The following is a 26,341-nucleotide window of genomic DNA, read 5'->3' on the forward strand; positions in this document are numbered from 1 at the left end:
GTGGTCGCAGACACCGCAGCCGCCCTAGAGGAGCTGGGGGAGGACGGTGGCCTGCGAGGCTCGTCGCTGACAACGCGGCGGCGATGTCCCCGAGCCAGGCGGGTGCCGCGGCGGCAGCGGCGGGGCCTCGCGCGCGGCTGGGTGGCCTGGGGTTCGGCCTCCCTTCGGTTCCTAGGAAGCGCGCCGGCGGCCAGCTCGGGAGCAGCGGCAGCGGAGGCGAAGGCTGCGGCGCGTCTCTCTCCTCCCCGTCAGCCTAAGCCGGGGGAGGCTAGGCGACCGGGTGGCTGGAGGGGGGTCCGCTGCCCGAGAATGGGAATTCTCTTCACCAGGATATGGAGACTGTTCAATCACCAGGGTGAGGGGCTCGGGCCGAGGGTGTAGGGTGGGGGAGAGGGTCACCCCAGCCGGGTGAGTCGGGGTCTCCAAATACTTCCGGAGCGTGGGCGGCGCGGTCGCGCGCGGTCTCTGCGCGGGGTGCTGGCAGCTGCGGTGTGGGCCTGGGTCGTTCGGTCCCACTCTCAGCTCAGGGGTGGTTCCCGACTCGCAGCCCTTTGTATTAGGGGACCTTGCCAAGAAATCCATTCCTCAAATACACCCATTGCTCCGATTTCGGTTGGGGGGGGGGTGGCAAAAATTTCGTGTCTGACGTCCCTGAGTGGCACAGCCTGGCCTTTTAGTCCCTCTTCCTCCGGCAATTGGGTTTGCACACCAAGAAGAAATGCTGGGGTGCTCTGGGATGAAGGTTGTAGGTTATTACCCCGCCGCGCCACAGAGCGACCGAGGGTGGCAGAATGCGGAAAACACGAGGAATGGCTCTTCACTCGCCAATACACCTCAGGCTTATGAACTTTCCCTGCACCTCTACCGCCCTCCCCCACTCTTTGGGAACACTTCTGCATCCTGCATCGTAATGGACATCTTTGCCGTATTTATTTATATCTATCTGTGTTTAAGGGTAAGCTTGAGGTCATTTTCCTACTTGTGTCGCATATTTAAGTAGAGTGGGGTTTTTTTTTTATTTGTTTTGGTTGGGTTAAGTGTTTCATATAAAGCATTTGAAAACTATACCATGTGAAACATTTGTTAACCGTGGGTAACCAGCAAATTATACTCTACAAGTATAGAGTGTAGTATTGTATAGGGATGCTTAAATTAATCTAAACTTAGGTATCGTCTTGAAATGCGTGTCAGGTGTATTAAAATTTGTTACAAAATGAGTGTATAAAACTAGGGGAAGGATACAATTTTAACAAAAAGCCTCCATAGTCATTAGGATACAATATAGTTAGTTAGTGGTGTACTTTGTTTCTTATTAACTCAAGTTGGGTGATTCACTATGCCTGCTGCCAATAGCTTAGTTTGCGTTTTTCTCTTGTGTAAGCTGGTAGTGGTGTGACATCCCAAAGTTTTCCAATACTTAATGAATGGTGGCATTTGTTGTGCAAACTACTGCCGCCACCTCCTTCATGATTCAGTGTCGCCTATATAAGACTGTGACAGGAAGGTAACAGAACTTGAACTTGAGATCACGTGTGTTTCTCTTTCAAAAATAAAGATGATAGTGTAGCTCACATGATACTCGATGGAAGAGCAATATTTCCCGTTATTTTTCTGATGTGGGGATTTTCATAGAGAAAACCGGTTCTAATCTGCACTGTCTCCGGCTGGCTGTTACTGCTGGGAGAGATGGAGTAGGAACCAGTTGGTCACCTAACCTCTCTGGGTCTGGTCTAGGTGTTTTCACCTAGAACACCAGGGATTTGACTGTGTGACTGTGGAGCCTACAAATCTGGAAAACTTGATGTCTAGGTGTCAAGTATTGAAACTTACATTGCCATAAAATCGTGCTTATAGTAGATAAGATCTATCTTAGTTTTAATATCCATTATTTTAAAAATGAAGCTAGTTTCAACTCTGCTGTGAAATTTAGAATTTGCTTGTCAATTGACTATTACTGCAGCAAATTAGATATCTCCACTTTCTATTTTGAGTCAATGATAAAATTATTTGTCTTTGTAACTTAAGAATGAATTAGAGCTTTGCCAACAGCTACTTGCCAATAGTAAAAAAATAGAATGTGTGCATTGTTACCACCAAAAATCTACTAGTACAGTGTTCTTATTACCTGTATTTTGCAGTAATTTTTATCTGGACATTTATTTCAGTGCTGGGAAATTAACAGTAAGAGGAATTGATGAAGTTAAGTTTTAGACATTTAGATGTCAATATTGTAAAAATGTGAATAAACTATTTCTCTTCTGCTCATGATGTAGTATGTTATCAGTAGGGTCACTTTTCAAAATACTATTAGATTTAATGTCAGATGCTTGTTGGTCTTTTTGGTTCTCTGTTAAATTGGGTATATGTAATATATATATATATATATATATATATATATATATATATATATATATCTTAGATGCTTTATTTTACCTTCAGAAGATACAGAAAGCAATCCTATATTCTTTTCACATAAAGTCTTGGAAGGAAGATTTGGGGGATTACAGAATTTGCCATGCTGGTGAAACTTAATCTGTACCATAGCTCTTCTTTCTAAAACCTCTTCAGAACAGCATTCTCATTTTAAACTTAGATAGGTTGAATGCACAGTGAAAGCTAATTGCGTACTGCTCACACTTGAAAAACCAGAGTTTGCATGAAGATAACACCCATTTAAATAAAACAGAGTACCAGTTTTGTTATAAATGCTGTTGTATGCATCGTTTTAAATAGAAAAGCTTCAACAGATCTTTGAAGGAGTTACTCTTTTCCACTAAAAAGAGGAAACTGAGGTTCCAGTGGAGTGATTTTCCTGAGCCATGCAAGTTAAAACACTGAAGAAATGTGTTGCTGATACTTTCTTCTTGAAGAAGAGATTGGTATCATTTCTTTTTTCCCCAACCCACCCTGCTAACCATTTTAGAGTTACTAAACTTTAAGTCTTTAGGACTGTATTTTAGAATAGAAGGGCATGTGAACAATGGTTGGTTTGTTTATTAAATAAGTATTTTTGAGCACCTCTTGTGAGTGAGGAGGTGGTGGGCATAAAGCAGGGAACAAAACAGGAAGAACCTCCTGCCTTTATGGAACATTCATTCTTGTTTGGGGAGATGGAAAAGAAGCAAGCTCCATCTCTGTATATGAAATAACAGCAGTTAACATTTACTGATTTATGCAAGATTAGGTTGTAAATGCCAAACGCAAATTAGTTGATTTAGTCTTAACTGATTTACTCTGCACAACAACCCTACTGAGGTAGGTATTCTCACCATTTTATAAGGACATTAGGTAACTTGTTTGCTTAAGGCACTACAATGAAAAGTGATAGACCTGGGATTTTACATCTAGTGCCTGACTTACTGCACTGCAAAACAAAACAAAACCCAACAGACTTTCTTTGTATAAGAAGGGTTCGTGTTAAATAAAAGGAAGAACTTTCTGGCACTAATGTGAACTATGAAAGAAGTTGTGAAATTTTTCCTGTTGATAGCATATCATTTTCTGATTGGTTTTTAGAAGAGAAGTAAGTAGTAAATGAGTTTTGGAGAAACTGCCTGTGCTTCTAGAGCCTGGTGCTGGGAAGCCACCTCTGCTTTTTTAAAAAAAATTTATTTCTTTTTATCGTATGGGAGTTCAGATGTATAGAACAATACATATAGAAACTGACTGGCCAAAGGGGTGGACTGTGCTACTTATTAGACATTTTAGCTCCAAATTCACTGTGCATGCTCTGGTTATGGAGCTGGGTCCTTCAAATCCTTGTCTTTTGCCAGCTGACAGAACGTTGAACTTTGTCAGATAGCATTGCAGGGATTCTGCAGGAGGGAAGGGTTTTTCTTCATGGTTTAAGTGTGCCCTCAGCAGGATTTGCCCTGCTCTTGCACTGTGAACTCTTCTTCAGAGGCTGGTTCTTACACTGTGTAGTGGTCAGCAGCAGCCAGCAGCTTCCCACAGGACCCAGTTCAGTTGATTTCAGGATGGAGACCCTCCAGCGAAATATCTCCCAATGCACAGCTTTCCCCAGCACCCTAGACGGGGAGGATTTTCAGCATGATCCCCTGGCAGGTCTGCACAGCTGCTTCTCTGACATTCAGTGAGCAGGAGCCCAGCCCTCCAGCAAAGCCTGCATCTCAGTCCTGGGGAATTGGAGGAAGCTCTGTGTCAGCCCCGGGGGTAGTTAATGCTCCATGGATTCGACATTTCTGTAGTCTTCAGAGTCAGCTCTTATTAGCCAATCCTTCAATACTCCAACCCCTGTAATAGTTATTTTCTTTAAATTCAACTTTGCAAATTCAAATTGTGTGGTTTCTGTTTTCTGATTGTGCCATGTATAATTGCTTTTCATTCAGCAATTCCTAAATGCAAAAGATATGTTGGGCTTTTTCCCTGAATCTTCACTTACCTTTCCTATAAATAGCAAGTTTATCTTCAAACTTTGTTTTTATTGATGATACTTCCAGATTTGAAAATGGGATATTTAATACATGGTCCAGCACAAATAATGACCCTTTTTATTACATAAAAATCTTTTATTACCAAATCATAAGCATTAATTCTGTACCATAACAATATCACACTCAAGCACACCATATGGCATTTTGGGTGAAATGTTCAAATTGCTGTCCATCTCATGCGAGACATTTGCGTACCCTACCATCCACGCTCAGTGGCGTTACTTCTGCCGGACCATGTATCTAGTGACTTCATCGGTTATCTCCCTTCCAATCTTTATTATATTTTCTAGATTTATTTATTCGTTCACACTGTTCGAAGCAAGTGCTTTATTCCAGACTCTGCAGTGGCCTGAGAGAACTATAGTGAATGTGACAAAAATTGGACTTTTTGTTCTATATGAGAATCAATAGGGCTTAGTTATAATTTGGATAAGAGGTGAGAATGAAGAACCAGGATGGCTCTCAACTTATCTCCCTTAGTATTTGTGTGTCCTGGATGACATGATTTTCATTTGTTTGTTTGTTTTGCTAAATTCACTGACTGGTAGTTGGAAGGATGTATGTTGACTCTTAGAAACTAGCAACAAATGGAACTGGTAGGCTCCCTGGGTGTACGAAAAGGAAATAAGTGAAACTGGAAGCATTTTCATGACCAAACAGTAAAGTACTGATTAGGGAACTAAAGCCAAATGGCAACTCTGAACTCCATCCAAGGATTGTAATGGTGTAGAGTTGTTTGGCTTGTCGAGTAGCTATAAGAATGCTGTGGCACAGATAGTCTAAAAGAAAAATCATACTAAGCAGTAAACTTGTAATAAGTCATGTGCATCCAAGAATTGGAATAGCCAAAAGACTTACTGCATTTGCTCATAGTAACATCTCTTAAAATGCATATTGTATTTTAGGTTCTATAGAGTATTTGTTTTAAAGTACATTATAATACTTTTGGGCTACAAATTTATGTGTTGCATAAAATGCTATTCTGTCTTGGTAATTAGAATAGACTAGGATGGTGAAAAAGCCTAAGGCAAGTAAAAAAATAGTTGATTTAGCCCTGGCTGGTATGGCTCAGGTGGTTGGAGCATTGTCCCATAGACCGAAAGGTTACAGGTTTGATTCCCAGTCAGGGCACATGCCTAGGTTGTAGGGTCAGTCCCCAGTTGGGTCCTGTAGGAGAGGCAGCCAGTGGATGTGTGTCTCTCTGTCTCTCTCTGTCTCTCTCCATCCCTTCCCCTTTCTTCCTTTCTCTCTGGAAGCAATGAAAAAATGCTGTCTGGTGAAATGGTTTTTTTTTTTAAGTTGATTTAGGCACACCTCATTTTATTGCGCTTCGCAGGTGACTGTTTTTCACAGATTAAAGGCTTGTGTTGAGCTATTGATGCCATTTTTCCAACAGCATTTTCTCACTTTTTGTCTCTGTCACCTTTTGGTGATTTTCTCAATATTTCAGCATTTTTTATTATATTTGTTATGGCGATCTATGATCAGTGATCTTTGATGTTACTATTGTAATTATTATGGGGCACACTGAACGGTGCCTATTCATATAAGACGAATAACTCAATAAATGTTGTATATGTTCTGACTGCTTCACCTACTGGCCATTCCTTCATCTCTGTGTCTCTCCTCCGACCTCCCTTGTCCCTGAGACAATAATATTGAAATTAGGCCAATTGATAACCTTACAATGGCCTCTAATGTTCAAGTGAAAGGAAGAGTTGCATGTCTCTCAGTTTAAGTAAAAAGTTAGAAAGGATTAAGCCTCTTGAGGAAGACGTGTCGAAAGCCAAGATAGGCCAAAAGGTAGGCCTTGTGCACCAGTTAGCCAAATTGTGAATGCAAACAGAGAGTTCTTAAAAGAAATTAAAAGTACTGCTCCAGTGAACACACGAATGAGAGAGTGAAACAGGTCCTGGCTGGTGTGGCTCCGTGGACTGAGCACTAGCCTGCGAACCAAAAGGTCACTGGTTCAATTCCTGGTCAGGGCACATGCCTGCGTTCCGTCCAGGCCAGGTCCCCAGTTGGGGACGCACAAGAGGCAACCACACATTGATGCCTCTCTCCCTCTCCTTTTCCCTCCCTCTCTCTAAAAATAAATAAATACAATTTAAAAGAAAAGAAAGTGAAACAGCCTTATTGCTGATAGGGAGAAAGTTTCAGTGGTCTGGATAGTTCAAATCACCCACAACATTCCCTGAAGCCAAAGCAGAGCCCTAAGTTCCTTGAATTCCATGTGAATGGTAAGTGTAGGGAAGCTCCAGAAGAAAAGTTTGAACCTAGCAGAGGTTAGTTCATGAGCGTCAAGGAAAGAAGCTGTTTCCATAATGTAATAGTTCAAGGTGAAGCAGCAAGTACTAATGCCAAAGCTGTAGCAAGTTATCCAGAAGATCTGGGTGAGTCAACTAATGAAGATGGCTACACTAAACAACAGATTTTCAATGTTGGTGAAGCAGCCTTACAACAAAAAAGGATGCCATCTAGGACTTTCAGTCGCCTAAGAGGAGAAGTCAATGCCTGGCTTTAACGCTTCAAAGGACGGGGCGACTTGTTGGGGGCTAATGCAGCTGGCGACTTTCAGTTGAAAGCAGTGTTCATTTACCATTCTCAAATTCTAGAGCCCTTAAGAATTTTGCTAAATCTACTCTGCCCCTTCCCTATAAACAACATGGGTTACTGAATATTGTAAGTCCACTATTGAGACCTACTGCTTAGAAAAAAAGATTCCATTCAAAATATTACTGCTCACTGACAATGTACCTGGTCACCCAAGAGCCTGGGGATGTGCAGTGAGATTAATGTTTTCAGGCCTGCTAACAGGTGTCATTCTGTGGCCCATGGATCACGGAGTAATGTCAAGTTTCAAGTCTTATAGAAGATACACATTTTGTGAGGTAGTAGTTGCCACAGATTGTGATTTCTGTGATGCATTTGGGCAAAGTAAGTTGAAAACTTTGGGAAAGGAGTCACCATTCTAGATGCCATTAAGAACATATGTGGTTAATGGAAAGAGACCAAAATATCAACATTTACAGGAGTTTGGAAGAAGTTGATTCCAACCTGCATGGATGACTTGAGGAATTCAAGACTTCAGTTGAGGAAGTAACTGCAGATGTGGCGGAAATAGGAAGAGAACTAGAATTACAAGTGGAGCCTCGAGATGTGGCCGAATTGCTGCAATCTCATGATAAAACTTTAATGGATGAGGATAAATTCCATTAAAATGGAATGGATAAAACTTTAATGTTGCTTCTTATGGATGAGCAAAGAACGTGGTTTCTTGAGATGGAATCTACTGGTAAAGATACTGTGAAGAATATTGAAGTGACAAGAAGAGACTTTAGAGTATTATATGAATATACGCGATAAAGTTGAGATGGTGTGAGGAGATTAACTAATTTTGAAAGAAGTTCTGTGTGTAAAGTGCTATCAGACAGCACTGTATACCGCAAAGAAATTGTTCATGAAAGGAAGAGTCAGTTTATACAGCAAACTTCGTTGTTGTCTCACTTTAAGAAATTGCCATAGCCACCCCAACTGTCAGCAGCCACCAACATCAAGGCAGACAAAGAGATTACTGCTCTCCAAAGGCTCAGATGATGGTTAGTATTTTTTAGCAATAAACTGTTTTTTACTGTCTGTTTCTTAAGACATAATGCTATTGTACACTTAAGAGACTACTGTATAGTGTGACATAACTCTAATATACCCTGGGAAACCAAAAATTTGTGTGACTCACTTTATCATAATGTTCACTTTATTGCAGTGGTCTGGAACTGAACATACAATATTTTGAGGTATGCCTATGTTGAAAAGTGTGAGTAATCTAACCCTATTTTGGGGAAATAAGCTGGCTTTTCACCATTGACTTGGTACCTTTATCTTGGAGCCCATTCCACAATTACTTCTTAATTCAATAGTTTTCACTGTGACCTACATGTTATACCTTAAAGTTGGGAAGTGTTAAAAACAGCCAGTGGTGCTTTATTGTAAAAACACATGAAAACTCAAATAGAGACAAGTCTTGAGATGGAGTGGATAAAGTTGGCAGTGAATGTGGCTTGTAGGTGTTGAGGCAAGACGAAGAGATTCAAGACCTCTGGATTCCGCATTGGAATGCCCTTCAGAGATTTCAGGCTGCTCCACAGAAGCAGAGGGAAGGTGAGACTAATGACACACTTGTGTTAGTCTTGCCAGGATGTTCTTTTGCACATCAAGAAGGTTAAAGTACCACTCACTGAGTTGTACCATTGCTAGAAAGAATGGATGAAATAGCATATTTAAAAATGTTTTTAATTAATAACTTAACTGGTGTTTTCTTCATTTCAGAGCACAAAGTCATCATTGTTGGGCTGGATAATGCAGGGAAAACCACCATCCTTTACCAATTGTAAGTATTAACTGTTTTTAAAATGTTTATTTTGGCCCTGGCTGGTGTAGCTCAGTGGATTGAGAGCAGGCCTGCAAACCAAACAACCGCGGTTTGATTCCCAGTCAGGGCACATACCTGGGTTGCAGGCCAGTTCCCAGCAGGGGATGAACGAGAGGCAACCAGACATTGATATTTCCCTCTCTCCTTCCCTTCCCCTCTAAAGATAAATAAAATCTTTAAAAAATGTTTATTTTGTTGTTTGTAGTTACTTTTTCTGCCTGGGTGATATTTGATTAATGAGAGCAATAAAAATACTGTATGGAGTCTAAGTTACTTTGTAAAAAGGCAGGTTGGCCATAAACAAGGAACCTAATTTAAGCAACTGTTTATAGAGAGTTGGTATTGAGAATGTTGTTCAGTTGTTTTGCTTGTAGAAAGTAGAGAAATATGTGTTTATATAGTTTTCTGGAGTGAATATAGAGGATTGCAGATAGCCCACTACTGAGTTCCACCTCGGTTTAAACCCTTAGCTCACTCTTATGAACTACTGGAAGAGTTCATAACATATAACATATATTGGGTTGGCCGAGAAGTGTTCTTAATTTTTTCCATATGCTGACTGTAGTAGGGCTTAGTTGTCTTTAACTTCATTTGAAACAATTTTTGTATATTGTATTGTGACAACTCTCATATCAGTGTACATTTACAAAAAAACTTTTGTCAATCGAATGTATTAAAAGTGATTTGCAAAGTTTGTAGGTACTACTGACATTTTAACCAAATAATTCTTTGGCTGTCTTATGCATTGGAAGATGTTTAGCAGCACCCCTGGCCTCTACCCACTAGAAGCCAAAAGCAGGAGAAAGCCGACATACTCAAAATATCCAAATCAATGAGGTTATTGGTGAAAATGAAGAATATGTCTTTTATTTTATAGGAAAAATATAATGAACTTTTTGCCCAACCCAAAAAGTCCATAAAAGGAGATTGTGCTGATTTATCTGTTGACTGAAAAATATTCAGACAATCATCTTCCTTGCTAATTGTAATATATTTGAACCTTTTTTTTTTCAGTTCTATGAATGAAGTTGTACATACATCCCCGACAATAGGAAGCAACGTAGAAGAGATAGTGATTAATAATACACGATTCCTGATGTGGGATATTGGTGGCCAAGAATCTCTTCGTTCTTCCTGGAACACTTACTATACTAACACAGAGGTAATATTTCTTAATATACTAGAACTTCTTTGAGAAAAATGCTTAGAAACACTTCTAGATATTAACTCTTGTAGTTAGCTTTTGCAAATATCAGTGTGTTAATATAAGTAGAGTTTAAATGTAGTGGTATCTTTGATTCCCTGTTTTAGCACCATTATTCTGTATATCCATTCTCATTGAACCTTTGTAGGGAAAATGGGTCTGAGTATGTATTGATCCCAGAAATTCTTTTAAGTAGTTTATATAATGAAGTTTATCTCACAGTTTGTAATTTCATTTCTTTTTTACCATTTATTTTTGTGTAGAGGATGTTTCAATCCTGACCAAAATTTTACTATGTATTTTCTTTTATGCAACATAATTGCACATTAAAGAATTTTTTCTTTTGGTTATAAGGCAGTTTAGACGAAACCATGTTTTTATTTATAAATGCTATTTCCCAAGAGGAAATTTCAGACCAAGGACATTTCAGACCTTCATTGTGTTGACCTTGTAAATTAAAAGGCTGTGACAATTGTTTTATACTGCTGATTATAAGTTAATAAAACTCCAAATGTATACAAAGATGAATATTGTGAATAAGACACAATTAATGGCAACTAATGACCTGATCCCCTAAAACTCCATAACATATTTGATCATGTATTTGGAAGAAAGAAAGGTAGATATGGTTACCATTCCTAAATTTAACTCTGCAGGTATCAAAATCATGGTAACACTTTGAAGATTAATAGCTTTATTATATAAAATACCTTGGAATAGAATGAGTCTCGCAGTAATAAAGCCAAATATCAGTAATATATCAAGTGAGAGAGGAGGTAAAATAGTTGTTCTCTTACCCATCCTACTTTATGTTCACAAAATCTGAAGAATAGAAAAGACTGAAAATTACAGTGGTTTATTTGGAATTGGAAACCTAGTTCTAAAAAATAAATAGTGTGTGTTAAAAATAGGCAGTCTGAATTAAATTGACTCTCACCCGTGCCATGGTAAAGTGTGTCTGCTCCTGTTTCCCCTCTGGTGGGCCTGACGTTGAGGAAGGGGTGCAATGCAGCTCAGCCGGGACTGCCCCTTTAAGAGTCTTCCACTGCACGTTCTGAGGCCAGGATACTAGTCCTCTCACCAGTTCAGGAGAGAGCTGTACTTGCCTGTAGCAGGTGCCATTTACATAAAGAAGAGGAGGCAGCTTTAGATATAGCTTTATTCTTATAATTTGTTGATTTTCTTTTTTTTTTTAAGATTTTATTTATTTATCTTTAGAGGGGAAGAGAAGGAGAGAGGGAGAGAAACATCAATGTATGGTTGCCTTTTGTGTGTCCCCTGCTGGGGACTGGCCTACAGGGAACTACCTACAACCCAGGCATGTGCCATGACTGGGAATCGAACCGCGATTGTCTGGTTCGGAGGCCTGCTCTCAATCCACTGAGCTACACCAGCCAGGGTCTGATTTGTTGATTTTCAAAAAGTAACTGTCATGTTACTGTACTCTCATACCCATGCTGTTTTAGATTTTCAAATTGACATTAATAAATAATATTTATCTAGAAGTAATTTAAAATGTAGGACCACAGTGTGTTTTTCCTTACTGACTTACAGTATAAATGTAAAGAATTATCATTGGAAATGAGACTTTAAAGTCTCACAGACAACAGCAAGTGACTGTTGTCTCATTCATTGTGAGACATGAATGTGATTGTGACTCATTCATTAGACTGATATGGATGTGATCTTGTTATATATTGGTTAAAATATTAGCAGAATGTTTTAATAGAATGTTAGCATGTATTCTGTTTTCTCCTGTTTTTCTCTGAAAATTTAGAAAATACATTTGAATTAGAAATTGATCAGACCTGTAGGTTTCATGATTTATATAGTAGGTATCTCAGGTTTTCTAATTATACCATGCCACTAGGTTCTAATTTATTGATAGTTCTTTATAAATTTTACAGATATCAAATTATATAATCACTAATGATTTTTTTGTAATTATTTTAGTTTGTAATAGTTGTTGTGGACAGCACAGACAGAGAAAGGATTTCCGTAACTAGAGAAGAACTCTATAAAATGTTAGCGCACGAGGTAAGTAGGATTCTCGCAGAACGTGTATTTGTGGGGGGTTTCTGTCACGTTTCTTCTCTTACTTTCTCATGAGGATACTATTTCAAAATTTTAAGAAAAAGCACTTATCTACTGGCCATGCCTGCTTTATAATTTGATGCTTTTAAAATTGGAATTGTATCTGGAAGCAGCAGAAAGACTGTGGAGTCATTTATCCAATGTTTATGTATCTCAGATAAATTTGGTGTAGAGGTTTTCGTGAGCAAAACTACCTAAATAGGGTTTTTAAAAACATTTTGAAGAGATTAATTATACAAAGGGTTATCATTGGAAATGAGATTTTAAAGTCTCAAGACACACGGCAAGTCTTGGTTGTAACTCAGTTATTAGGCTGACGTTTAAACACAGTTGCTCTACCATCCCCCCGATACTGTCCTTTGACGAACAAGCCTGTCTGACTGCCCACATTTGCATAGTCCGGGAGAAAGGTCACAGGTAGCAGAGTTTAAAAATTGTATACACTGAATGATATAGTCAATAATGATATTAGTAACTATCAAATTATATAATATTTACTACAGTGGCGATTGATTATATTTTTAATGCTTTTTATTGCAGATGGAATAAACTCAATATAGGTGGAAATAGAAAAATGAATATTTAGATGTATAATATATCATTTTATTTTAATAGAATATTAATAAAGCTTAAGAACACTGGGATATCTTTGTAAAAAAGTTTTATATTTTAATGTTGACTTGATTTACTTTTGAGATTTGCATTAAGAATTCTGATATGTTTTAAGCAGCTGTGCAAAACTTAAGGAAAGCTAGTGACGTGATTATGTAAGTTAAAGTTCCTGTTTTTCTGTGGTGATCATGCCCTCCAACATGCGCTTTCCCCCGTTTGGGACTGGTTTTCAAGCCCCTTTGAGAGGGTGGTTAAAAAATACATCTTTCCATTATGCATGCATTTAACAGGTTGCAATTTCAGCTTGGGAAACAAACAAGGTATGAAAGAGGCACAAAACTAAGGATTTTTTTTTTTCATTTCCCCTTTGTACTTTACAAAAACGCAACAGTTTTTCAGTTAATACCGAAGGGTAGGGTCGTTTCATGTTATATGAAGACTTTAGAAAAAGAAAACTAAGACACATACTTGCCTCAGCTGTGTTTTGTACTCTGTTAACAGGTAGCCTCCCTGTTTGGTTTTTACTCTAATTGGCCAGTACGCAGCAGGATCAGTATCTAAAGTAGTAAGGGCTCAAAGAAAGTCACTGAATTTTACTTGCTCAGGGCATTGACTTGGGCAGGTCAATAAAGTGCATCTGTTATGGATGAGTACACTGAGGTCCAGAAGTTTATGTGACTTGACCAGCTTTTTTAAAGCCAGGATTTAAATGTAAGCATTCTCATCTCCAGGCTCTTTGATGGGGGATGGGGGACAGGGGTACTACGAGTAGGGCTTAGTGGGAAGTGGAAGGAAAGTGAATGAGCGGATTACCAGAGAAGGAAGGAGTGACAAATGAAGTTGGGAACCTAAGTAAGTCACGAAAAAGGGTGAAGAAGAGCCAAATAGAGTTCTGGAGGGGAACAGATGGATGAAAGAACGAGAGTGTGTTAATGAAAAACAAATTTTGACATGGGGTCAGTCAGAGGTTTTGTGCATACCACAATAACCAAGAAAATCTTATCACTCGTAATGATTCTGAAAAAGTACTATTAAATACAAAACTATAAAGTGTTTTTAAAAATTACTGAAAGCTTCATCTTAAATGAAGTGCAAAATCTTGAAGCTTATGAATTTTAAAATAATTCCAAACACAAAAGGACAGATGAAATTTTATTCAGAATGACTCAACTTCTAGGCATTATCTTCACAAATATAGCTTTGAGGAACAAATTGACAACTACATACATACGGCATAGAGAAGATGCTAAGCAAATATATCTTGCACGTGCTGTATGTAATTCATCTTCTTGACTAAACTAAAAATATATTTTTAGACTCTTAAGACTAGAAATATGTGATATGTAGCAGAAAGTTTTTTAAAGTGTTTAAAATGGCTAATGTACAAAAGATCACCACTGTTCACCTTGTATTTTGACTTCTTATTAAATTGATGAACTGCCTTAATCCAGTATAACTCATCTTACTATTATCATACATAATTGGTTCTGAGGTTATTTAATAAAAGAGTAAAGACTACTTTCTTTCCTTTCTTCCCAAATAGTTAAAAATAGGTAAAATATCTGTTGAGGTTTTTTTTTTTTAATATTTTATTTATTTATTCTTCGAGAGAGGGGAAGGGAAGGAGAAAGACTGGAAGAGAAATATTAATGTGTGGTTGCCTCTCATGCGTCCCCTTCTGGGAACTGGCCTGCAACCCAGGCATGTGCCCTGACTGGGAATCGAACCGCGATACTCTGGTTCGCAGGCCCGTGCTCAATCCACTGAGCTACGCCAGCCAGGGCTGTTGAGGGTTTTTTTTAAAAATCAAAAACACCAATAAAAAAGTTTTAAGCCTATGAGATCTAGAAAGATTATATTCATTGTGGGGGTGGGGAGGATTGGAGACCTTTAAAAAAAAAAAAGCTATTATGCTTTTCAAATTATAGTCCAGAGGTTTCTTTAAATAATTCAATCGCTAAAAGAAATACAGATTATTTATAAATAAGAATAACCTTAATGTTTCCTGACTTGTGCCAAGTATTTCTGTTGTCAAACTTGTTTTTTGAACATGCCAGCATTAGCGGTCCTGACCTATATAAAATTTCAGCAGACACTAGCCAGAGATATTGAAACCTGGAAGATAAGAAGATAGGAATTAAATCCATGGAAAGTCCATCTACTCAGTGATTCCACCACGTATCAACTATTGATGCTGTTCTATTTCCATTTAGGATAAGGGCAGAAAATGCCTGTATCCTTGATGGTGAATACACACACACACACACACACACAGTATAGGCCATCCATTCAGATTTTTGCCTTTTATATGAACAGATAAACTGAACTGTGTATAGGTGAAACAAATAGAGTGTGAAATCTTAAAAGGTAACATATTAGAGCAGTGATTTTCAACCTTTTTGATTTCATGGGACACAAAATAATTACTAAAATTCTGTAGCACACCAAAAATATATTTTATGCTGATATGACAAAAAAATATAGGTATAATTTTGATTCATTCACACCAGACAGCTGTTGTTGTGTTGTCTGTTGTCATTATTTTATTTGGCAATGTAAGGGAAAAGAGGTCAGTGCTCCTGACTAGATAGATAGGTTTTGCATTTTAAAACATGGTACATCAGTGTGCCTCTTGCTGCATAGACGTTGACAATTGGCTGTGCTAGAATATTTTTTTTTTGACTATGCTTATTCAGGTCACTGTCATGAACTGTAGCACCACAGCTGCCATCCTGCAGAGGGCATTGTAACTAAAAGTCTCCATTGTCATAGGAAGTCAATGAAACTATTTTAACAAGAGTAAAATAATGTGGAGCAATGTCAGTTTGTACTTACTGAAGACTTTTCTGCTTTAAACACATACACATGATTGAGACCAAAATATCCCACTAAAATCCCTAAGAAGAAGAAAGATGGGATTGAACACAGCTGAGAAAACTTGCAAGCATAGCACCCAAACCACAGCATCTCTTAATATATGAATGTGAAGAATTTCATGAAAGTTGAATCCACTGAGTATATCATCATGGATTCTTAGCCCATGATCTATGAATGGACTTTAGGGTGTCTTTGCATATATACCTATGTGCATTTTTATGAGGAGAAGATCCACAACTTTCAGTAGATTATCGAGGAAGTTCCTGACTGTAAAAATGGTTGGGAGAGGGGAGGGTGGAATAGTCACAGGAGACTAAGAACTTTGGTCTGTGTTCTGAATACAATATACTAGTCATTTGGAGCTATGCACAAGCAATTCTTATTTTCAGGGCAGTAAGTGAACTGATATTTGTTGAACAGTCTTCAAAAACCAGGTACTAAACTGAGAGCTTTAAAGGCAATAATTTCATTCATTTATTTAAAGAACATCCCCAAGAGGTAGGTGGTGGTCTCAGCATTTTGCAGATAAGGGGTAGCAGTTGTAATGGGAAGCTCTTAGCTCAAACCAAGTCCTATTATACAATCTTGTATGATTTACTTACATCTGAGGCTTAGTTTCCTCATCTGTAAAATGGGGATAGTAAAGCCTACCTTATAGCAATCTTGCAAGGATTAAAGATATTTTTATTTACAAAAAGGTTACTGTGATGGATAACTTGCTTAAGTTGGATACTCAATAAATGTTGGTAATGAGGAACAAATCAGAAGGGTTAAAGAATTTGCCTTGTAGTCAAAGAATAGAAATGGTAGAATATACTTTCTAATTGGGAAATCTGGTAAGTTTAATGTCAATCCAAGGTGGCCTTATCAAATGTTCAAATCTAAGAAATCTTCATGGTCACAGATAGAGGAGCTAGGACTCAGAAGGTGAATAGGATTGGTTTAGGATAGCACCACTCCACTGAGAGTGAAGCCCTAAGGTCCTGAGGCACACCTCATATATAGTGAATTAGTTTATTTCCTATGCACCCAGACGGTACTAGCTTTAGGTCTTGGTAACTATAGCTCAAGTATAGGTTACAGCAGAATTTTGAAAAACCCTTGAGTACCATGCTGAAAAATAGTTCTTAGGAGTCATACGCACCTAGTTTAGGGTTGGGGGGAACAGATAGTTACATACTTGAAGACATGACTGTTTGTTACATATTGCACTTAGGACCGTAAATGAATATAGGACCATAAGAAATAGTGAACCCATAAAAGTATAGATTGGTTTATTTAAAATGTGTTTAGTGTGAAGTTTATCTTTCATCAGTACAAGACTATGAGATGCTTTTATCAAGTAGTTGAGAAATTCTAAGTTAAAAGATCATCAAAACATTCTGTTTATAAAGTTGGAAAATCTCTGGAAAAATGCACTGGCCCTTACAGTTTTATTTGCCTCTATAGGACCTAAGGAAAGCTGGATTGCTTGTTTTTGCTAATAAACAAGATGTTAAAGAATGCATGACTGTAGCAGAAATCTCCCAGTGTCTGAAGCTGACTTCTATTAAAGATCACCAGTGGCATATCCAGGCATGCTGTGCTCTTACTGGCGAGGGGTAAGAAGTCTTCCTCATGGATAACGTGACTTTAGCTTAGAAATGTGAATTTCTTCCTAAAATCAGATTTTAAGGTTGCCATGTAGAGAACGTCATAAGGGAGAGGTACAAGGCACAGTCCATGTCTACAATGAGAGGGTTTTGATTAGATTCTGTGAAGAATAAAGCACATAGCGTACACATAAACACACCCAACTAGTGCGTGAGCATGTAGACAATAGTTGCTGTAGTTCAGAGAAACTGGGGTGCCGTGGAGATCCAGAGAAGTCAGAAACAGTTCTTCAAGGCATGGGGACTCTCAATGTAAGAAAGGAACCAACAGTGGCCGAGCCTGTCCTGTGCCGTGAGTGTTTTTCCTGACAGTGTGTCATATATTCCTAAGAATCATGTAGACCAATTGTATTTTAATCACACTTTATGCAAAAGATGTTGAAATAGAAGAGGATTCGTGTGTGAGACTACTTTGGATATACTCACTTTGCCCCTGGTGTTGTCAGGAGAGAGTCTTTTCCCTTGAAAAAAAAGAGTTAGAATTGGAGAATGTGGCATGAGGATCCTTGGTTCTGGAAAGAAAGGTAGGTGCCTAATGCCCAGAGATGAAAGGCTTTCAGGAAGGAAGTGGTCGTCAGCCTTGTGAAGTGTAAGGTCAGTGACCAGAGAGGTGGAGAGAGTGCTATCAGCAGAGGTGGAATGGACATTAGGAATAGGGTAAAAAGATAAAACGCTGGGCAAGCTAAATAATGTTTTCATTGAAGTTTATTATCCAAATGTGGTATATCTCTATGTATTTAAAAGCAAAGAAGAAAAAAATTAAACTTGAGATGAAGGATTCTAAAATTCTTAAATTTGGATTTGTGGTCCTCGGGTGTTAGGAATAGGCAGAAGCTTGGGGCACAGGTACAGTTTGAATAGCTGACTGAGTCACGTTTCACTGTGGTTTTGAAAGGAAGAGAATTTCTCCTGTTTCAACTATATAACTCCTCTGTTTATGTCCCAAGCTTCTGCCTTTTCCTAATACCAGAACAACCTCACCCCCAAATTAAGACCTCTCTTTAGAATCTGTTATATATATACCTTTTAAAAACAACAAAAATTAAATTGGATATGAAGTTGAATCTTAGTGAAATAGAAGGCACTATTGCCTAATTACAGATGTTTGGAGGGCTTAATTAGAACCTCAAAAAACCAAATCTGTTCATTTAAAGAAAAAAATAGATAATACCATTTATCCACATATTCAACTAAAAAATGTTACATGTTTCTTTATCAAATAGTTTTAATACATGTCAAGATATATACTTATATTTTTAATACATATCCATATCTATATCTTTATATATCCATATATATATCTTGATACATATATGGATATATATCTTTATACACATTATCTATGAAAGGACTTTGGGCCAAAGCACTTACTGTAATGCTAAATTTGACAACAAAAACAAATCTAGGACTGATACAATATTTAGCTCATATACTTTGAGAAATTGTGTAGAAAATATATCATTGGTTAGAATGGATGTGAAGTCTGGCAATTTCATTTCTGAAAGAGATACCAGTAGCCGTTGGTATCTTTTCAACTTCTGGCATACGTGGGCGTCCCTTTACAGCGGTGTGTGAATGGAAGTGTTTGGCTTGGGAGGAGATGTTGCCTGCTGCAGTCTGGCCACCTCTGTCTGGGTTCGTGGTTTGGGGCTGGTCGGGCATTTTGACTTTCTCCTCTGTCCTTTGCTAACCTCCCTGGAAGTCCATGTTTCCTCTAGTATGGGAAGGATTCTAATCTCAGAATTGTGGAGAAATGTTAAAATAATGGATAGTAAGTGCTTAGCACAGTACGGGCCAAAAATAATCATTTATTTACTTCTGCCTTTTTTATAATTCTGTATTTCTATTGTTAGGCTCATACTTACACAAAAATCTGAATTTTCATAGTTCCTTCTATCTGTAAAAGTGCCTCGTAGATAATATTTAATGCTTCATAACAGTTTGTTTTGTTGCAACATAGTATGTACAACCATTTTCCTCTTGCTAAACATTTATTTTCCTTTACCACAATGAACATCTCTTTATTTATTTTGGATTATGCTCAATTACCCATTGTTCAGCAATAACTGATGTTAGCAATATGATATTTTACTTCCTTTAAAAAATTTTAATATATAAATGTAGCAGACATATTATGTACATACTTTGTTTTAACAGCTCTTCTATATATTTAATATCCTGCCATTTTTATTTATTAATGAGTATTTTATCAAATTGTAAAATAGTCCTTGAGAGGAAATTTCTAATATTTTATCATGTAGACATTCCATAATTTGTTCAACTTTTCTCTATTTCTAGACATTTAAATTCTTAATAAAGAATTTCCTAATAAAAATGCTTTGATGAGCAGTCTTATACATAAATCTGTATGTCTTCTGTATTTTTAGGATACAGTTCTAGAAGTAGAAACATTGGTAGAGAGAATATTGATATTTTAAAGGTATGTATTGCTGAATTACTTCCCAGGGGCATTTACGTGTCAGGCCGTGTTCTAGGCCCCGCAGACAAGACAGACAGGAAAGCTCAGGTGCGGTGTGTGTGCGAGTGTGGCTTCACCACGGCACTGCCCGTGTTGGGTACTGCTGGTTCTTCACTGTAAATGAAAAATGATACCTCGTTTTAGTTGACGGTTTATAGCTATTTAGATGAGAATTTAATTCAATTACTTTGTCTTCTATATAGATTATGCCAAGGACTCGAGTGGATGATGTCACGACTTAAGATTAGATGATCTCTGCTGACCTCTTCTCATAGACTTTGTATGAACGGAGTGCTGGACTGTACCTGAAAGCTGCAAAAATTAATGGTTCGGATATATTTATGGCAAACTGATTTAAGCTTTTTCTATAAGAAGAAAAATTAAGACCACTTATTTGAAAATGAAGATGAAGTCTCACCTTCCAATTGCTTTCTCATTAGTTTCTTCCAAAGCAAAGTCTTAAAGCTGTGATTGACACTTTTCTCATGATGAATCCTCTCAGGACTTGTGTAGCCTGTGGTAAGTAGGAGCGGAGAGGAAGACATTTTTAACTTTACGAGCTTTATTATCAGTATAACCCTTCTTAGTTGAGTGTTGTTCTCTTCTTGTTCCATTAAGTCAAAGTACAAATCAGCCCAGATACTCAGTTTCCAATATTTTAAAATGTAATGTTACTTATGAAAAGTATTTTTGCATAATCTTGTGTCTGTATTGTATATATACCTCAACTTCAAGTTAATGGTTTTGATTTATGTTCTAAGGAAAAGTGAATAACAAAATTAATAATATTCTTAATTATAACAGTGAGATGAGTACTGGCATTGGTTTAGGTGCCAATCTGTACTTTTCCCCAATGTACTGTGTCTTGTACTGACCAACCCCTCAAAATCATTGAGCTGCTGTTTAAAAAAAGAAAAAACTATTTGACATTGTGTACCTATTTTTTTCTTGTTGATCAAATTGCGTACATGGAAATGTGTGACTTGGTGAGCACTATATCTGTCAACTTCTTGGCATAGTGTTACCAATGGGACAGTTACACACTGAGCGGTTATATGGGTCCCTTTATTAGACCTTATGCCATCTAAATTACCGAGTAAATTGTTAATCCATTAATCAGCCATTCCTTGTGATTACAATTACCAATTGATTTTTTTCAGTGTTAATTGAGAACTGCTGTGTGAAATGTCTACCCAGAGAAGCGTCACCTTATAGATATAATTAAATAATTTAGCTAGATTCTTCTAAACTATATGTCAGGCATTTGAAGTGAATTTGAAATGAAAAGTAAAGCATATTTTCCAATTAACAAGGATAACATATGAATTTGAAAAATGTCTATTTCTTAACTCTTGAAATACTTTGAGATTTTTCATTTCTTTGTTTTTTTAATCTCATACCACATGAATGTATTGTTTAATAATTGTAAAATACAAATGTTTTAATACTTTTAGGAATTTGGCTTAAAAATTGATCAACATAATGCATTATTTTTCTTAAGAATTAACTTGGCCAAAAATACCTTCTGTGTCCATGTAACCTATATATTTTTTCAGTAACTGAAAATCAGAGGTATTTATGTTGTGACTGTAAACAAACTTACCTAACTAAATGTATTAAAACATATTCTTGGGTATTCATTCCTTGAAAATCTGAGCACTAGCCCAAACTAGCATATTTTAGAATATTCAGGAAAAAATAATTACTTTTATTGTAATACCAGCCTAGAGATTTCACGAAGATTTTAGTGAGGAACAAATAATGAGGCATATACTATAAACATTGACAAAACTTTGAGAGTTTCTTTCTACAAAATTAAAATACTCAGTATCTAAGGCTAAGTTGGACATGGGAGATCAGTGTTTAACAGTGGATGTTTTGTGTTACAGTATAATGCTCAAAATGCAAGTATAACATTTTATTTTTTTGTCAACTTTTATAAAAGGAAATCCTAAATTACTAAGCTTTACTTGTTCATTAGTCTCATACTTTTTTCAAATCACTATAAGGAATTATTATATATTAAAACCTTCCTTAAAAACTGAAATATATGTTGTGGATATTGTAGTTTCATCAGAGAAAAATAGTCTGTACAGTAGCCCAGCAAATCCATACCTTTTATACTTTTTATTTTTTTTTATTTGAATAATCTCAGTACAGTTTCTTGGATTGCTGCCACATCAGTTCAGCAATACACCAGCATGTTCCCTGGTCATCAGTGTGTTGGCCGAAGTTCATTCTGATTGGATGTTTAAAACGTGCACTACATTGTTGCCACTGGTTTTGTGTAGTAGATTAATGACACGGCATCATGAGAAGGCATGAAATCTTAGTTCACATTTGCAAAGCATGTTTATTTTGTTATATTCCATTCTAGGTTAAACATAAGAAATGTGTTACCTATGTACTTGTGCATAAAACCAAAAATACAGTCGGGAAACAAATTTAAATTCATGTATGAAAATGCATCAAAATCATTTTAACACTTCCAAATAAGATGGAGAACCTCATGAATAGTCATACTGGCCATTTATATGTAGCTTAAGTAGACTTAAGCAAAGGGCAATAACTTTGGGGTTTTTAATATGCTACTTTTGAATGTAAACGAAAGATCATATTTTGGGTCAGAAACTTTGAAAAGAACAAAGTTTCCTATCTCTGTATGTGTGGCTGGATTTAAATATCCCATGTTTGATACTAATTTTGAAAGTTGTATGACTTCTCTGGATATCTTGGTAAAAATAACCATATGCTATAAGCATTTAAATATGTTGAATTTTAACATAATAACATTTATAAAATATATCTTACCTGGTATGTCAAGGATTCTTGTTTGAAATTTTCAGTTCTTTCTGTTTTCTTTGGCTCTCACTATGGGCAAAGAATACAGTGAAGGCAGGTAGTTTGGGGGAGAGGGGTTAGTCAGTAGGGGATGATGACATTTTGCCTTAAGAATAAAAAAGTGCTTTGGCACTGCTGACAGGCATTTTCAATGCAGGCGGTCAAGGTGGGTTTTAGAAGTGTGGCGTGAAGCAGGAACGTCTCTGTTTTCTGGCTCTAAGAAGTGCCTAGTAGGTGGTTACACTGAGATCGCAGAGAAGGACAGGACACTCAAGGGAAGTCAGGTAGTTCCTGAAATGTTCTTTTCTTTTTTGTCTGAGTGTATAGAGTTCAGATGCCTAGAAATGGGACTCCATTATCCCCTCTCTTATAGGCACTTTACCTTTACTGCTGTGACTACAGCAACCACATGCAGTACAGACAACCTCAAAATCTGTTTATATTAGTGTAAATAGAAAAACTGTAGACAATTTTCTAGTTTTCTCTGCAGGTGTTTTTGGGAATATATCTGTAGTGTGTTCTACTTTGTATATAGGGGATAGCAGCACATCCCAGATTATCTGTGGAATTTGGGGTCATCGTCTCTCAGTTGCCCAGTTGTATCTTGGCCTCAGTCCATCTTTCAGGGGTGGATAGAGACAAAATTTCTTTGTATGACTTAACTTTGACCCCTCCCACTGTCTAAATATAATCTGGAACTTCTCACCTCAGGATCAGCTTTCCCATAGCTCAGCCTTCCCTCAGCTGTACCTTTATTCACCAACCATGAAGATAGGTTATCTCCGTACTGCCTGTATCTACTGTTCCCCAAACCACTGGTTTTTAAGTAGACTCTCTAGCTCTTTGTCGTCCTCCCAGCACTGGCTTGATTCACTGATTGGTGCTTTGCTCATTAGAAAGTACCGTCAGAGTTGTTGAGTGCATCGAGGCTGGCTTGCTGTGTATACAGCATACAGATGCTGTAGAGTTCATTAAGTTGTACTGTATTTAACATTCTAATGCCTCTAAATTTGTGCTTTGCATGCTGAAAACTAGATTCAGAAAGATAAGAAAACTTTCTAGACGCTGCCAGCTCTTTGAGCTAAAAAGTTAGATGTGGAAAGGATTACCTTATATGAGTATTATCTTCCCATTTCCCAACTTCCAAAACTTGGTTACATTTTGGAAAGTACTAGTGCACATGATCTCAGCTGGAGAAAGGTGTCAGACCACATTTACATGTAGTACTTAACCTAAAGACATCTGTACCCCCTTAAATCCATAGACCACATTCCATTTTTCCCTTGTGTTTACTTCAAGAAAAAAGATAAACAAATAATGAAAATCATCACCTATCTTGTGTTGACTGTGTAGATGCAGACATAATACAGAAAATACTTAAGTGCCATGTACACAAAAGTAAAGCTTCAGTACTGTGCTCTCTCGAGGAATGTATGGTAACTTCAAGATCATGCTGGTGGAGCGAAGGGAAGACAGACAATTTAAGAACTTCAGGTGCTAAAAAGTAACTACTTCTGTTACACCTGAAAGTTGTGTGTGGAATTATAAAGAAATTGTACCAGGATGCAATTGGGTTAATTATGCAACATTTCTTACAAATTGCTTAGCCCTGTGTATTCTAAAAACTAAAGCCTCGGTCTTTATGGTCTTGCCTGCGAGATAGTTCCTTGGTAGAAAATTCCCATGGTCTGTACTCAAGAAGTGCCTAAAATTGATTCGTGTTGATTTGTAAGTCCTCTAATAAATTATACATGTTTTCTGTGGTATTTATTATATGTGCTTGTCTTACCGATGACACAGCCCTCTGAGTTTCTAACTCCCAGTTTGTGCTTTATTTGAGTAAAAGGCCTTGAAATTGAAAATACCCATCATAACCCTCAACAAACCAGTTTAAAGAAACATGAGTGAAACCACTCTTTACTGATACAAATATTCTGTGACCACGATGTTAGTTAATGCAGGGAATAGAAAACTGAACTCTTCTTCCTGTTTTAAAAAATAGTGTTAACACACAGAAAATTATACTGTGTGTTGTAAAACCTTAGTAAAAGTTTGTTGCTTGTGTAAGAAAAGCCTCTAAATTCTCATACTTAGTGGTTAGCAGGTTTGAGTCATTTGCATCATTTAGATTGTGAGCCATTTCGTGTGTACACGCGCCAAAATCCTTCTTCTTTGTTTAGAGTCTACTTAGAAACCAAAATATCTGGTAGAGCCCTTTTATGTTTTTTTAATATTGGGGTTTTTTTTAATCCATAGAGTATGACTATAAACCCTAGGGGCAAGGGCTTGACTGTATTTTCAGTGATTTCCAGTTAGTTACATTATGTTCATATTTTAAATCATCCTGCATGGAAAAATGCAATGTGTATGTGATTTTGTATTATTGTAATGTATACTGTTCCCCAGAACTTCTCACATTGATGATATACAGAATTCTTCTAATTCTTTTTGTTTGAAATATTTCGTTAGATTCAAATAGCCTTTTCTTACATACGTCCCTTTATGGTTCCTTGAGATGAGATGATACCTGCAAAGCACTTTTAAACCTATTTTCTGGGTTAATGTTCAAGATAACACATTGGGAAGGAAGCTGTAATTATATCTAGTGAGGGCTTCTTTTGGTTGCTAGAGATGAAAAATACACTAATTTGATTTCTGCTCACAATACATTTTACTAGTTATATTCATTTTCAATGACAAATTCTTGTAGGTATTAATCTTCCTTGCTCGTATTTTCCTAGGTAAAACTGTATGACAGTGTGTTCCAACTAGTCTCTGTGTGACTTCCCTTCTGGAGTTGAGCTATGTATATTGAAATAAGTGAAACCACATTTAATGCAACAAACTAGAAACCGTTTTTGAAAAATTTCAGTTTTGTTGTATTGAAATCTCTAATATGATAGAAGGTTTTGAGTCAAGCTTTGCAAGCAAGGTGAGGCAGAAAATTTGTCTTAGCTCTATCATGTTATGCACTTGGTTTCTCTGTATCCTAGGAAGATTTTACAGCCTAGGAATATTGCAAAAGCGATGATCTTAGAGTCTGTGGGTGCTTCCATATTTCTTCAGTGCTAATACGTTAGATACCCGGGGAGATAATGAATGCTTCAGGGCCTTCTTGATGAGACAGCTTCATGGGTGGTTGGGGGACATTTATGTTTGTTCTCAGGGTGGGAGGGACTAGCAGATTGGAGTAGGGGCCTCTCCTTTGGTAAAGCAGTGCAATCAGTTCTTTGCAAATGTGTTACTTCATTGTACTTGTAACAACATTCTTGTGTCCATCCGTAACTTACTGAACTGTTAAGCTACCGAAATGTAAGGCATTGGGTCAGGTGACCAGGAATAGGACCTTGTTTAGAATAAAATAAAGGAACAATGTCAAGATATATTTGGTGGTGGTGGGAGGGGGGTTGTGACCAATAAGATTCCACTGGTGAATTTCTATGTTTAATATGTATATTAACTTTTTTTTAAGTTGCATGTTAACCTGGGATAAAGTATTGTCTTTGCTTTATGCTTTGCTGAGTAAAAAGACAAAGAAAAAAAGTTAAACTGTTACTCTGTTATGTACTATTGTATATACCTTTTCTTTTAGAAAGGGCTAATTATAATTACTGTTCACACGTCTGTGTTGTCAGTGTTTTTATTCTGGTCTATTCTTTGAATGAGTGCAGACTTGGTGATGATAGTTCCATCATGTTA

The 26,341-nt window shown here is 37.2% G+C and overlaps 1 protein-coding gene across 2 annotated transcripts; it reads left to right on the plus strand.

The window, feature by feature from the left end:
• Positions 1-26,262, plus strand: ARL5A (ADP ribosylation factor like GTPase 5A). Of its 2 annotated transcripts, XM_053671697.1 has the most exons (7): positions 2-355; positions 8,218-8,248; positions 8,781-8,841; positions 9,898-10,045; positions 12,041-12,124; positions 17,120-17,271; positions 20,005-26,262. In XM_053671697.1, the coding sequence occupies exons 4-7, from the start codon at positions 9,902-9,904 to the stop codon at positions 20,051-20,053; spliced, it is 429 nt and encodes a 142-aa protein (XP_053527672.1). In that variant the 5' UTR covers positions 2-355; positions 8,218-8,248; positions 8,781-8,841; positions 9,898-9,901; the 3' UTR covers positions 20,054-26,262. The 2 variants fall into 2 exon arrangements, with proteins under 2 accessions (XP_036987218.1, XP_053527672.1); XM_037131323.2 differs by lacking the exon at positions 8,218-8,248 and having other exon boundaries at positions 1-355.
• Positions 26,263-26,341: the final 79 nt, after the last annotated feature.

The sequence above is a fragment of the Artibeus jamaicensis genome, unplaced genomic scaffold (assembly GCF_021234435.1).
Source record: "Artibeus jamaicensis isolate MK-2021 breed Jamaican fruit bat unplaced genomic scaffold, CSHL_Jam_final contig_1832, whole genome shotgun sequence".
Lineage (NCBI taxonomy): Eukaryota > Metazoa > Chordata > Mammalia > Chiroptera > Phyllostomidae > Artibeus > Artibeus jamaicensis.

Coding starts and splice junctions, on each gene's coding strand:
- ARL5A (XM_037131323.2), top strand. CDS start 310: ATGGGAATTCTCTTCACCAGGATATGGAGACTGTTCAATCACCAGG. Junction 10,046..12,040: donor CTTACTATACTAACACAGAG/GTAATATTTCTT, acceptor TAATTATTTTAG/TTTGTAATAGTTGTTGTGGA. Junction 12,125..17,119: donor ATAAAATGTTAGCGCACGAG/GTAAGTAGGATT, acceptor TTGCCTCTATAG/GACCTAAGGAAAGCTGGATT.